This window comes from Eurosta solidaginis, chromosome 2 (genome assembly GCF_040869045.1).
Source record: "Eurosta solidaginis isolate ZX-2024a chromosome 2, ASM4086904v1, whole genome shotgun sequence".
NCBI classification, from domain to species: Eukaryota; Metazoa; Arthropoda; class Insecta; order Diptera; family Tephritidae; genus Eurosta; species Eurosta solidaginis.
This window is the reverse complement of record NC_090320.1, coordinates 234,259,050-234,274,194: the sequence shown is the minus strand read 5'-3', so window position 1 is coordinate 234,274,194 and position 15,145 is coordinate 234,259,050. Positions and strand designations below refer to the sequence as shown.

At 36.4% G+C, this 15,145-nt stretch overlaps 1 protein-coding gene across 1 annotated transcript; it reads right to left on the bottom strand.

Moving 5' to 3' along the window:
- Window positions 1–4,835: 4,835 nt before the first annotated feature.
- On the bottom strand, window positions 4,836–5,595 carry LOC137242661 (cytochrome b5 domain-containing protein 1-like). The gene is made up of 3 exons (XM_067769921.1): window positions 5,458–5,595; window positions 5,026–5,391; window positions 4,836–4,967 (listed from the first exon to the last, which is right to left on the bottom strand). The coding sequence occupies exons 1-3, from the start codon at window positions 5,581–5,583 to the stop codon at window positions 4,836–4,838; spliced, it is 624 nt and encodes a 207-aa protein (XP_067626022.1). The 5' UTR covers window positions 5,584–5,595.
- Window positions 5,596–15,145: the final 9,550 nt, after the last annotated feature.

Sequence of the window (15,145 nt, the reverse complement as noted above, 5' to 3'; positions counted from 1 at the left end):
CTGAATTATCTAAGGAAAAACTCATGAAATAGTGAAGAAGCAAAACGTAAAATTTTAATTGGATGAAATGCTTGTCCCTATTGATCAACTGCAGGTTGATCACCTGTTGCTCACTACCTCTTGCTCAGTTTGCCTTCATTTGCTATGCGGCTTTATTGTAGCGTGGTTTTAGGCGCAAGTGATGCCACAGTGGTTTAACGCATAAACAAATAAGCCAAGATCCCGCATTCTGGAATTGTTGTATTTGTAATCGAATTTGAAAAAAAGTTTGATGACGTAGCGCTTTTGAAGTTTTTCGATTTATTACTTTTCTCTCATATTTCGCTACCAGTGTTCGGAGTAGTTAACACTGTTACCTGAGTAAACGATTACGTGAAAAATAAAATTTTCGGGATATATTTTTTCTTCCTTTTTGAAAGCGGGCGAACAACTAGCAACAAATTGATTTGGTGGCTTGGCAAACATTTCGATTGTGTTTTTGCCATGAAATGTTTCCCGCCAAAAAAGTTATCTACTTTATCAGATGCACATGGAATCGGCCTAAAACGTGTGGGATGAGCAATTAATGCTCCTATTAGCACACCACATTCTGGAAGAAAAGTGTGCTCTATCTCCGCGGATATTTATAGCGAAAAAATATTATTATTACTATTTTCGGTTTATAGTACATCTTTCATGCTCTTCGCTAGCTAGGTCATGTTATGCGGATGAACGCATACGCTTCGGCAGTTTGTAAACAGAGGAAAGAGAAGACCTTCACTGAGTTAGAAGAGATAGTTGGAGGAATATTTGACCTCGCTTGGTGCTCCCAATAGGCGACTGTTATCGCAAAACAGGGTTAGCTGACCTCACTGACTCAACGAACTTCATTTTTATATACAACGTCAAGAAGTGCTGTATGTTGAATTTTGGCAGGGTTTACAGATCGCGCCCGGACACATTTTTTGATTACATTTTACTCATTCCGTACGCAAAAGCACAACAACTGTAAGTAAAATGTGAACAAACATATCTTAAGACAGGAATAATGAATTCACGCCATTTCATCCAGTCGTCACTTGTAAACAATCAGCTTTTCATACGTATGCAATGAAAACTTCAACAAAAAGATATTAGGTACTAATACTCAATTTAGTTTTCAACTAGACCTAAATAAACCTTTGAGGCAAAAAATGTAGTAGGATGTAAGGGCGAAGCAAAGTACACCGATTGGAATAAGGTCTGAACACTGTGTCGGCAATGAAACATGTTGTCAAAAGCATGACGTCACGCCGAGAAAATTTATTTCGCAGCTAAATATGACTTTTTGCTCTCTCATTTTTTAATGCGCGATCTGTTCATTGCACAATGGGCCACGAAGGGGTCAAAAGTGGCCATAATTCAAAATCTTATCGAAATAGCTTACAAATTGCTAACTTTAGATTTTTCATTTTTTGGTTTTAATTTTCTAAAATTTTGAAAAAAAATTTTTTTTCCTAATTTTTTTTAATAACAATTTTTTTAATTTTTAATTTTTTGATTTAATTTTTTTTAAATTGTGAGTAAAAAAATTTTATTAGTTTGTAATTTTTTTTTAGTTATATATATTTTTTTTGTGTTCTTTTTTTGCTTTTTGCTTAAGATTTTTCATTTTTTGGTTTTAATTTTTTTAAATTATGGGTAAAAAAAGTTCTTTTGTTTGTAATTTTTTTAATTATATTTTTTTTTTGTCTTTTGCTAACTTCAGACTTTTTTTGTAACTTTTTTTAAATTATGTTTTTTTTTTTTTTGTTTTTTAAATCTATAATTTTTAATTTTAAGTGAGTTTTATTTAAAGTTTGAGTTAAAAAAAAATGTTTTTCCTATAAAAAAAAAGATTATCTGTGATGTTTTATTCGAGTTAATCATCTGACAGTACAACATCATCCAACATGCTTAAAGTTTGAAATAGTCCACTTTCGTCTACTTCTTCCTCATTTTCTTCCACAAATCAGCAGCTGATTTGGATTCAACTTCTGACATACTGAGCAAATTGTGCACTTCTGTTGGAATTGACAAACATTGCTTATGTTTTAAACGCATCTTGAGACCAATACTTGATATTATTATATCAGATGTGTCCATTGCTCTGTTAAAAACATCCTCAATATTAGATTCTCTGTTATGCTTCCTGCTATGAGCTCGTCTTAAATTCTTGTAGTCCTTATTTCGGGCTTCAGAAGCTTCTTCCCCTAAAACACCAACAGGTAGTATACTTGTACTAATAATATCAGCACCATGCAGAAGCAGTTTATGCAATGTTGATGGCATAGGGTACCAAGGATAGAGATTTACATATTTCTGAGCAGCAGAGTTACAAACGCTTTGAAATTTCATAGGATCTACTTCCAGTAAATGAATTGAAATCGCGATCAAAATTGTCTTTATCTCATTCAATAACTCAAAGTCAATTCCAAGACACTGACTTAGTATATCTAGATTTTCAAAAGCTTTCCGGGCAGTGTTACCGTCAATGGTATTTCCAGAACGTTCTGCTTTTGGCTTATCCAAAATAAGTCCTAATTTAAATCTAAAATTTTCCTGAATGTGTTTCTTTCTTTCAGCAAATATTGATTTTTGATCAGAGGTGCGTATTTGCCATATCTTAAGATCCAGCCTATTTGAGATTTTTAAAAAACAGAAAACGTTAATCCACGCATGTAATAGGCTAATTCCATAGACAAGGGATTTTGGGTTCGGTAAAAAAACTCCTTTTAGCTTATTCGAAAGATCGTTAAATAATTTGGATGTGGCATCACAGACAAAGACATGTTTGCATACTTTTAGTACCCGTAATGATATTGAGCACCTTGCCATCTATTAGAGTCAGGAACAAAGAGAAATGTATTGAAATTTTTCGACCATCATCCACAGCAGCCTGAAAACTTTCTAACTTGTCGATTTGATCCTCTGTATTCAACTTTTGTCTTAGGATGACTTCCGCTGATTCAGAAACATTTTCCAAAGATATAGGTCGACAAAATCTGGCTGATTGTGGTGATCTGTTATTCCACAAAACATTATTATTTACGGTTAACATTCGTTGTGGAATGAGCGTAGTTGCAAACCAATTTTGGTCAGTTGCTTTCGAAAGGTTTTCATCAGGAATTGATTTATAATGTTGTTTATAAGCTGAATGACTAAAACTGCCATCAAATCCCCATGAACATATTAAAACAGCAGTCGATTCCATAGCGCTGTTTGCAATCATATCATGTATAATAACATCCTCCTGCAATTCAACAATTCTCTTTGCTGTGTGGTTTAACAAAGCTTGTAGTGACACCTCAATTCTGTTCTCAGAAATTGAGATGTATTATTTAGATGGTCTACATTGAGACTTCATTTCCCTTACATCATTATATGGTGGTCAGATATCGGCACCACTTGATTTGGATTCTAAACGCATATTTGTGTATACGCTCTTAGTAAGATTATTGTTCAACAAAAAGGCTAAAGCTTCTTCAGTGGTTTTTTCTTGGATTCAACTTTCAAACAATTTTCGAACTTTTGTTGGTTGCTCAATATTTTTTAAAACAAAACTGACTGAATAAAAATTTTTGTTTCCACTTCTACTTGCTGACTAGCGAAATGCTATTAACAACGATTCTGGGCTATGTTTTTGATGCGAGTTAATTTTTGAAACTTCACGTTGTTTAGATCGAGAGAATTGTTTAGGGCGAGAATCCTGCTCTTTTATTACACAATCTTTAATTTCCAGTTCAGGGATATTAAAATTGGAATTCAACCATTCTGCATGCTTTTGTTCGAATCGAGATTTTATTCTACATTCAGCGGCTATATTTCACATTCCTCTTAACATTTAGAGAGTTAATTGATAGTTTCAGTCTGGAAAGAAACTTTTTGTCCACTTTGGAAATATCTATATTTTTTTTCTGAAAAATATAGTTCATGACTAAATTATTATCTTTTAAATCATCTAACTGCTGAAGAATTTCCCTTTTAGTAAATTCTGCCATATTTACGTAAATGTAGTTAATCGAAAGAAACAAAATCACGAATATCTAAAAAAATATGCTAAAAACCTGAGTTCAATGAAATGTATACTTCATATTAATTTAATTATTACTGCAATTCGGTAAACTAAAAGTTGACCATCAATTTTCGACAAACCGACGGCAATAATGTATTTCAAGGAAATATTGAATGTGAATTTGAATCGACTCGACCAAAATTGCTCAGACAAAAAAATGAACAAAACTGAGCAAGATCATCGTAAAATATATTAAATGTAGAATATATTTTATGTTAGGCGTTTGTGATAGGAGGTGGTAGGTAGGAGTACAGGAAAACGATATGGAGCACGCCTCATAAAAATTAACATTTTAATCATTAAAATGCCCTAAAGTTTATTAAGAGAGACTTCTTTAAATCGTTTTTTACTATTTTTTATCGTAATGAACAGTGTTAATAAGAAAAAGAAGAGAAACGTTAAATATTTACTATTTTAGGTAATAAAAAACTCAGTTTCAATATACACCCCACCTGTAAATTTTAAATCTAACGCTCTAAATCAGATTGAAATTGTGACCTTAATAAATAAGCAATTGCTATAATATTTTACGAACAGTTGCCTTAGTTATTTTATATTTTGGCTAATAACACGAAACATTAAAATTCCAACATGGACTTTGGCCGTTTATGACCCCTTCCTGGCCCACTGTGTATTAGTTCATGGGTTTAACGCTGTATTTTGCGATATATGCGCATTCACTCACCCCGGTTTCCTTATTACTGGAAGAACTTATTTTTTCAAATTGTGTATATTCTCCCATAAGTTAAAATTTTCACAATATTTAAGCAATAGTAACATCATTAGTATAATACAACCAAATTGATGGTGGTGGCAAATCATAACTGCACTCCTCCTCAATCAAGCCATTTTCGTCCAGGGTACCTTTCAAATTCAATTTTCCGCCACATTGACCCTAAGAGTGTATGAAAGAGATTCGGTTTTAAAAAAATGTAAATTGTAGGTTTTCTTACCCTATTCGAAAACTTTCGCCATATATAGCTCCCAGCATGATGATTATAGATTGCTTTATATTTTCGTTGTATTTCATATATTGAATCCTCATCACAAACTTTCATAAGTTGTGTCGTACCAGTGAGCGTATTTATAATGCGCAAACGTCGATCGCGTCGTGTCTGTCGACCAATGTGGTACATGGGATCTTGACTCCACAATTTGCCCTTCGTTTTACATAGTTCACTGTGAGCTGTTTCCAATATCGGTGGAAAGAGTAAACGCGGACGTCCTGTTACCGGCGAAGTTTCTGTTTTCGGCATGAAAGTTTTCTCAAAGAAATGCGAAAGATCTTTGCCACCAAAAGCGAGTAAGTACTCCAAGTTCTGCGGAGTAGAAGGATTACATGTGAAAAGAATTGTTTCAAACAGTTCCCTCAGTTTTCTATTTACAGTATTCCAGTGATCGTAACGATCTTTCAGCATCGGCGTCAAGTCGAGCACATTTCCGTGCAACACAACCCAAAAATCATCCTTTTTGTTATGTAATGCCACTTCATCGGATAAATAATAACGCATTTTTGCTATTTGTTTTTTAAAAAATATATTTCAATATTTTTTTGATAAATTACGCTGATATAAAGTTTTTAGAATTGAAACGAAATTTATCAGTTTACTTTTGAATTTCCTAATTTAATTTTGAAAGGAAAATTTTTGAAGGGAAATTTTTTTAAAAAAAGCCACAACTTAATAAGGTGGATGTGGGCGGATCTTCCAACAAATTTTTTCAATGTCCTTCATTCCTTTTGGGTTCAGAATGTGCACGGTACTTGGACCAATTCCAGCATAGACAATATGACCTTCTTGTAGATATGTGGACACTTTCCAGCAGTCGTGGATGTACCTGCTCCTGATTATGCACCACAGTTAGTGAAAGGAATGATAGATGAGAGGAAGCTGGACTGAGCGCTGTCAACATTTGGGCCATATAAGTCGCCGGAGTAACATGGTATCTTCCCAACCGAATTGCATCACACTGTAGAACTTCTTAAGCCATGGTTACGGGTTATGTTTGTAAGTTAGCTAAAGCTGAATTATGCAACTGCATTATGGAGGGAGGATAAGGTAGTTTTTATACCAAAGACGTAGAAAGCCTAAAGCATTTAGATATCCTTCCGCCTTCCCAACCATTGTGTGCTGTAAGTCATTTCGCGGCCACCGTGGTGTCTTGGTAGCGTGCTCCGCCTACCACACCTTATGTCCTGGGTTCACACCCCGGGCAAAGCAACAACAAAATTTTAGAATCAAGGTTTTTCAATTAGAAGACAATTTTTCTAAGCGGGGTCGCCACTCCGCAATGTTTGGCAAGCGCTCCGGGTGTATTACTGCCATGAAAAGCTCTCAATGAAAACTCATCTGCCTTGCAGATGCCGCTCGGAGTCGGCATAAAACATTTAGGTCCTGTCCGGCCAATTTGTAGGGAAAATCAAGAGGAGCACGACGAAAATTGGAAGAGAAGATCGGCCTTAGATCTTTTCGGAGGTTATCGCGCCTTACATTTATTTATTTTTTTTAAGTCATTTGAAATCTATGCCAAAAAATTACTATTACTGTTGCCGCTGCAGATGTTTATAGATGATTTCGCGCCGGTTTTCAAGCTCGAAATAAAGCGATAGTTAAATTATTGACTTCGCGAAGTGGTTTGATGCGCAGTAACTGGTCCAGTAAGAGCTACTTATAGTTAAAAGCATCAAAATGGGCCCATTGGTGGGCTTTGTAACGGACTGGGATGCATCATCTCGGCTCAGTCCTTTTAACCTAACCTATCCTTTGCTTTTCGAACATCGATTAAGGAGTTAAACTATTTTTGCAGTATGTTAGAGACTCTACACTCGGAAGGTAGTGCTTAATCCGCTAGGTGGTGCATCTGTCGAGATATTTGGAATGATCATATTCATGGATCGATTTGACACTCTCAATATAAAAGCCACTGAAGATGGCACAATACTGGATCCTTGCTGAACGGCCATAACCTCAAGAGATTAAAGGACTTCGGTCGTCGCCAATTTACTGAATGTGTTGAAGATATATTTACAGTGTCGATACCAGAATTGGGCAGTTTGTGCCACGTCAACACCTTCATTCAAACGTCTACGTTCGCCGCCTGCTCCATTCGCTTAAGGCTCTGCAGATCTCTTAGTAAGTCGACCAATTGTTGCTTTTAAGTTTTCTCATCTTGTGGCGCAGATTAATATTATCTATGCCCCAGGGCACTTTCCCAAGCTCCATCTACAATATATCCTTTGACCACTGAGAGTACATGGGATACCATATCCATATCCACCACTTCAAGCCGTGCATACGTGACTTGCCTTTGGAGGTATGAAACAACTCCCTCTAGCAACGTCAAGGCCACACGCTATCAGCGTAATCCAATTAAAACCACTCTTCTTGAATGAAGAATAGAAGCGGTTGTCTCTTGACGTCTCGCAGACAAATATCTACCTTTCCGCCCAAAGCGATTGGTAGAATCAATTAGCGCCACAGTTAGATACTACTTTTCCACGCTTTTCCGTCGCAAAATTGTTTTTTTTTTCTACTCCCTCACGGTCCCGTGATTAGCGCTCCTTCTCTTGGTCTTTTGGGTTGCCCACGGCTTCCAAATTCTGGCCAATTTTAATGCTGCAAAGTATAATGTGAGGGCTCTCCCTTTCTTTTTCGAAAACATCACCACTCTTCGTCTCTGTTCGGAAACGGCTGCCTTTCCCTTGCCGTGTTCATTGACTTTCCGCAAGTTTTTTTCCCGTTAAAAATATGGGGAAGGGATGCTGTCCACCAAGTCTGTGCCCCTTGCTGGGGTAAAGCCCCAGCTACTTTCCAATGTCGTTGGGCATTGAGAAGTCTTTAGTCATATCCGAATATACTTACTGGCTGCAAATCATTTGATAAGCATGGTACGCATAACAACCTGGTAAGGGAGTTATCAGTTCTTTGCCAATTACTTTATGACGCCTTCCTATGTCGCATTAAATGTAGGCGCAAGCTTCATAGTTCTCCTTAGCTTTCGCATCAACGACAACTTGCCAGCCCCTAGCAGTGAACTGAACTATAACGAGAATGTGCTATGTGGTATGCACTTCTCACCTAAGTAGAACCTAATTTTTTCGCATTGTTATATACCATGACTGTGCCTATATATTTTTAAGTATTCATAAGAAAGTTGACAATTCTGACTTCTTAATTTGTTAACTTCTTTCCATGACTACCTTAAATTTGCTCATTGTGTGAAAAGAACTCCCACTCCCATTCGAAACTTTGCAAATACTGATGGCGTTGACAGGTGATTGTTATCGGTTGACTGACATGCGAAAACAAGTAAGGAAGGCTAAGTTCGGGTGTAACCGAACATTACATACTCAGTTGAGAGCTATGGTGACAACATAAGGGAAAATAACCATGTAGGAAAATGAACCGATGAATGAAATAACCCTGGAATGTGTTTTTATGACATTTGTATCAAATGAAAGGTATTAAAGAGTATTTTATGAGGGAGTGGGCCATAGTTCTATAGGTGAACGCCATTTAGGGATATCGCCATAAAGGTGGATCAGGGTTGACTCTAGACTTTGTTTGTACGATACGGGTATCAAATGAAAGGGGTTAATGGGCCATTTTAAAAGGCAGTGGGCCTTAGTACTTAGGTGGTCGCGTTTTCGAGATATCGCCATAAAGGTGGACCAGGGGTGACCCTAGAATTTGTTTGCACGATATGGGTATCAAATGAAAGGGGTTAATGAGTATTTTAAATGGGCGTGGGGCTTAGTTCTATAGGTGGACGCCTTTTCGAGATATCGCCATAAAGGTGGACCAGGGGTGACTCTAGAATGCGTTTGTACAATATGGGTATCAAACGAAAGGTGCTAATGAGTATTTTAAAAGGGAGTGGCCTTAGTTCTATAGGTGGATGCCTTTTCGAGATATCGCCATAAAGGTGGACCAGGGGTGTCTCTTGAATGCGTTTGTACAATATGGGTATCAAACGAAAGGTGCTAATGAGTATTTTAAAAGGGAGTGGCCTTAGTTCTATAGGTGGACGCCTTTTCGAGATATCGCCATAAAGGTGGACCAGGGGTTACCCTAGAATTTGTTTGCACATATGGGTATCAAACGAAAAGTGTTAATGAGTATTTTAAAAGGGCGTGGGGCTTAGTTCTACAGATGGACGCCTTTTCGAGATATCGCCATAAAGGTGGACCAGGGTTGACTCTAGAATGTGTTTGTACGATATGGGTATCAAATTAAAGGTACTAATGAAGGTTTTAAAAGGGAGTGGTGGTAGTTGTATATGTGAAGGTGTTTTCCAGATATCGACCAAAATGTAGACCAGGGTGACCGAGAACATCGTCTGTTGGATACAGCTAATTTATTTATATATGTAATACCACGAACAGTATTCCTGCCAAGATTTCAAGGGTTTTTTTCATTTTCTTCTACTTAATATGTTATGTGTCACACCCATTTTACAAAAGTTTTTTTCTAAATTATTCAATTTTTCGAGCTCAAGGCCACGCATAAGTAAAAACCAAATATTTTATATGTTTCAATAAATATATTTGTTTAATAATTGATCGATATTTCGACCTCAATCTGAGATCATCCTCAGGACTAAAAAGATTAAAACCTATAAAAACATCAAAAAGTTCATTTTACATACATCACTATAACACAACTTACACTCTATGAAACGAATATAAGCAACATAATGTAAACAAATAAATACCGTAGATATAAACAAATTTTTACAAAAAGAACCAGTTACAAATTTTTCCAACTGTACGTCGCGCTCAGCATGCATATATATGTACATATATCAGCTACAGTTAAACTGTTGTTGTCTAACATTATAATAAAATAAGTAAGGAAATTTAAGTTCGGGTGTAACCGAACATTATATACTCAGTTGAGAGCTATGGTGACAACATAAGGGAAAATAACCATGTAGGAAAATGAACCGAGGGAAACCGTGGAATGTGTTTGTATGATATGTGTATCAAATGAAAGGCATTAAAGAGTATTTTATGAGGGAGTGGGCCATAGCTCTATAGGTGGACGCCATTTAGGGATATCGCCATAAAGGTGGATCAGTGTTGACTCTAGAATTTGTTTGTACAATATGGGTATCAAATTAAAGTATTAATGAGGGTTTTAAAAGGGAGTGGTGGTTGTTGTATAGGTGGTCGCCTTTTCGAGATATCGCCATAAAGGTGGACCAGGGGTGACCCTAGAATTTGTTTGTACAATATGGGTATCAAAAGAAAGGTGTTAATGAGTATTTTAAAAGGGAGTGGACCTTAGTTCTATAGGTGGACGCCGTTTCGAAATATCGCCATAAAGGTGGACCAGGGGTGACTCTAGAATGTGTTTGCACGATATGGGTATCAAATTAAAGTATTAATGAGGGTTTTAAAAGGGAGTGGTGGTTGTTGTATAGGTGGTCGCCTTTTCGAGATATCGCCATAAAGGTGGACCAGGGGTGACCCTAGAATTTGTTTGTACAATATGGGTATCAAAAGAAAGGTGTTAATGAGTATTTTAAAAGGGAGTAATCCTTAGTTCCATAGGTGGACGCCGTTTCGAAATATCGCCATAAAGGTGTACCAGGGGTGACCCTAGAATTTGTTTGTTCAATATGGGTATCAAAAGAATGGTGTTAATGAGTATTTTAAAAGGGAGTGGGCCTTAGTTCTATAGGTGGACGCCGTTTCGAAATATCGCCATAAAGGTGGACCAGGGTTGACTCTAGAATGTGTTTGTATGATATGGGTATCAAATTAAAGGTATTAATTAGGGTTTTAAAAGGGAATGGTGGTTGTTGTATAGGTGGTCGCATTTTCGAGATATCGCCATAAAGGTGGACCAGGGGTGACCCTAGAATTTGTTTGTACAATATGGGTACCAAAAGAAAGGTGTTAATGAGTATTTTAAAAGGGAGTAATCCTTAGTTCCATAGGTGGACGCTGTTTCGAGATATCGCCATAAAGGTGGAGCAGGGGTGACCCTAGAATTTGTTTGTACAATATGGGTATCAAAAGAAAGGTGTTAATGAGTATTTTAAAAGGGAGTAATCCGTAGTTCCATAGGTGGACGCCGTTTCGAGATACCGCCATAAAGGTGGACCAGGGGTGACTCTAGAATGTGTTTGTACGATATGGGTATCAAATTAAAGGCATTAATGAGAGTTTTAAAAGGGAGTGGTGGTAGTTGTATATGTGAAGGCGTTTTCCAGATATCGACCAAAATGTGGACCAGGGTGACCCAGAATATCATCTGTTGGACACCGCTAATTTATTTATATATGTAATACCTGCCACGATTTTAAGGGTTTTTTATTTCGCCCTGCAGAACTTTTTCATTTTCTTCTACTTAATATGGTAGGTGTCACAACAATTTTATAAAGTTTTTTCTAAAGTTATATTTCGCGTCAATAAACCAATCCAATTACCTCACCATGTTCCATCCCTTTTTTCGTATTTGGTATAGACTTATGGCATTTTTTTAATTTTTCGTAATTTTCGATATCGAAAAAGTGGGCGTGGTCACTGTCGAATTTCGTTCATTTTTCATACCAAGATAAAGTGAGTTCAAGTAAGTACGTGAACTAAGTTCATTAAAGATATGTCGAGTTTTGCTCAAGTTATCGTGTTAACGGCCATGCGGAAGGACAGACGAACGACTGTGTATAAAAACTGGGCGTGGCATCAACCGATTTCGCCCGTTTTCACAGAAAACAGTTAACATCATAAAATCTATGCCCCTACCAAATTTCAAAAGGATTGGTTAATTTTTGTTCGACTTATGGCGTTAAAATTATCCTAGACAAATTAAATGAAAAAGGGCGGAGCCACGCCCATTTTGAAATTTTCTTTTATTTTTGTATTTTGTTGCACCATATCATTACTGGAGTTGAATGTTGACATAATTTACTTATATACTGTGAAGATATTAAATTTTTTGTTAAAATTTTACTTAAAAAAATTTTTTTTTTTAAAAGTGGGCGTGGTCCTTCTCCGATTTTGCTAATTTTTATTAGGTGTACATATAGTAATAGGAGTAACGTCCCTGCCAAATTTCATCATGATATCTTCAACGACTGAGAAATTACAGCTTGCAAAACTTCTAAATTACCTTCTTCTAAAAGTGGGCGGTGCCACGCCCGTTGTCCAAAATTTTACTAGTTTTCTATTCTGCGATATAAATTCAACTCATCTACCAAGTTTCGTCGCTTTATCTGTCTTTGGTAATGAATTATCGCACTTTTTCGGTTTTTCGAAATTTTCGATATCGAAAAAGTGGGCGTGGTTATAGTCCGATATCGTTCATTTTAAATAGCGATCTGGGATGAGTGCTCAGGAACCTAGATACCAAATGTCTTCAAGATACCTCAAAATTTACTCAAGTTATCGTGTTAAGGGGCGGACGGACGGACGGACATGGCTCAATCAAATTTTTTTTCGATCCTGATTATTTTGATATATGGAAGTCTATATCTATCTCGATTCCTTTATATATGTACAACCAACCGTTATCCAATCAAACTTAATATACTCTGTGAGCTCTGCTCAACTGAGTATAAATATTGGTGGGACATTAAACTAACAAATTACTCTCAAAGGGCTTGTTTGTTTCTGCTTATTAGCTGCCTATAGGCCGAAGCACAATTTTCCGTGTCCGTTTTAAAGTTTATCCATTTGGCGCTCTCTATATTGATAATATGAAGCATTTCAAGTATGTATCTCTTATTATATTGCTTCCCTTGTTGTAGAAATCTCAAATTCTTTCTAAATCTGGACAATGTCCCGTAGCGCTGCAATGATGTGTTAAGGTTGTTTTATTGTCGTTCAAATTATTTCTGTTTTTTATATTCGACTTGTGTCCGGAAATCCTTGTCTTAAGCTTAGATTTAGTTGTCCCCACATATACTTTGTTTCATAAGTGGGACCCGTCACCACTGCAATTAATTTGGTATATTACGTGGGATTTCTAGTATTTTTCAATCCTGCTTTTCATGTTGCTGTATATTTGTCGCAGAGTGTAAAAGCTATTTGGAACCTGTACCGGTCATACATATTTGAATTTTTCAGTTTGTGGATAAGCCTGGAAAGTATGTGGCTGTCTTGAATATTTTTTTGGCATCCTGTCTGATCTCAGTAGTATTCGCTCTAGCGTAAAAATCTCTTATGTAGCTATTGATTAAAGATGGAGGGAAATCGTTGTCTGTTAATATTTGCTTGATCAGGGCAACATTTTCTTCATGGCAACATGCGTCGCTAATAGAGAGAACTTTTCTAACAAAATTCTTTGCCGTGTTTACTATTTCATGCTTGGAATAAAAGTTTATTAATCTCCCAGACGCAGTGGGTTTTTTGTACAATTTAAATGTAAATTTGTTGATATGTCTTATTACTATCGTATCTAAGAATGGTAATTTTCCGTCAACTTCCATCTCTGACGTGAACTTTATAGACTTTATGCAGCTATTTAGAGTGGCCACCGTTTCTTGGACTTTATCAGTTTGAACGATAGCAAATATATCATCCACATATTTCGCAAGCAAACATGGTTTATATGGAAAATCTTCCATGAATTTGTTCAGCAATTCCTCCATTACAATATCTGCAATGACTGGCGATGCTGGGGATCCCATAGGCATTCCATAGAGCTGTTGGTATATTTTGTTTCTAAACTTAAAATATCTGTGAAAAAGAGATACCACATCAAAATAAACTAGACTTTCATCGTCATATATATATGTCTTTTTGATTTTGTCTTTAAACTCGATTGAGTCTTTTACATTGAAAATGGAAGAATTTGTTATGTTCTTAAGTATGTTAGCAAGGTAGTTACATATGCTATATGATGGAGAATTAACTGACGAATATTTCGGTCTCAATGGAATTCCCTCCTTGTGGACCTTCGGTAGAACATAGAGTCTCGGCGCATTAGCTGTTTTGCTTAACAGCCTGTATTTTTCATTCAGACTAATCATTTTGTTTTTAAACATCTTTTCGACAAATTCATTATTCTTTTCTTGGAGTTTCTTTGTGGGATCTCTAAGATTGAATCTTAATCCTGCTCAGAACATTAATCTTCCGCAAGTGGAGCTCATAGACTTGGCTCCCCTAATCCGCAAGCTGTGGTTCCATCCACTTCTAAGGCCGCGGAAAAAACCTTAGAGTCTCAAACTGTAACTTGTGAAACTGTAACTTCTCAATCTGTGACTTCTTATTCAGAAGCACCGACTAAGAAGCTGGTTGTAGTCCCGCTCAAAAAATCGATTTTTGTATCTCGCTTTGACAAAGACACTTCCGTTGAGGATATTAAGTCTTATGTCACTTCGAAAATTAAGGATAACGGCATGACTTTAAGAAAATTTAAATTTAATTACGAAAGAAATATTTCTTCGTTTAGAATTGATGTCTACTCAAAAGATTTTGATAAACTTTTGGACAGCGCATTTTGGCCGCCAGGGGCGCGAATTTGTGCATAAGACTATTGAGATTACTCAAAATGTAGCAAAAATTCCTCCTCAAAGTTCCGATCCAAAAAACTTAATTTAACATCTTGCTTAAGCATTTACTATCAAAACGTTAGAGGCTTAAATACTAAATTAACTGACTTATATTTGAAAACCATTCACTGTCTCTATAATATTATTGCTTTTACCGAAACATGGCTGAAGCCCAATGTTTTAAATTCCGAAATTTTTTGCAGTGAGTATCAGGCCTATAGATATGATCGTTTAAATAGGACCGGAGGTGGTGTTTTGCTAGCTGTACATTTTTCAATTCCATCTGAAGATGTTAATTTAGCCGAAGTTGATTCCATCGAGTTTAAATGCATCAGTGTATATGCACCATATTTCACTGTTACAATCAGTCAATTCGATGATAAAGCCCACGGACTCAATGATTGTTTTAGGCGACTTTAACCTGCCACATGTATCTTAACAATAACTTTTTGGGTGGAGTTACTGATCTTTGCCTTAATCAGATCAACTTCTTTCCGAATAAGTATGGAAAATTCTTAGACTTAGCATTTGTGGACGACATATCTAAATTCTCTATAAATCGGTGTGAACCTC

What these genes read in the sequence shown, in the direction of transcription:
- LOC137242661 (XM_067769921.1), bottom strand. Translation starts at nt 5,583, where the DNA reads ATGCGTTATTATTTATCCGATGAAGTGGCATTACATAACAAAAAGGAT. An exon ending in GTTACGATCACTGGAATACT is followed by an intron (nt 5,392 to 5,457) that starts GTAAATAGAAAA and finishes TCTACTCCGCAG; the next exon opens with AACTTGGAGTACTTACTCGC. An exon ending in GGCGAAAGTTTTCGAATAGG is followed by an intron (nt 4,968 to 5,025) that starts GTAAGAAAACCT and finishes ATACACTCTTAG; the next exon opens with GGTCAATGTGGCGGAAAATT.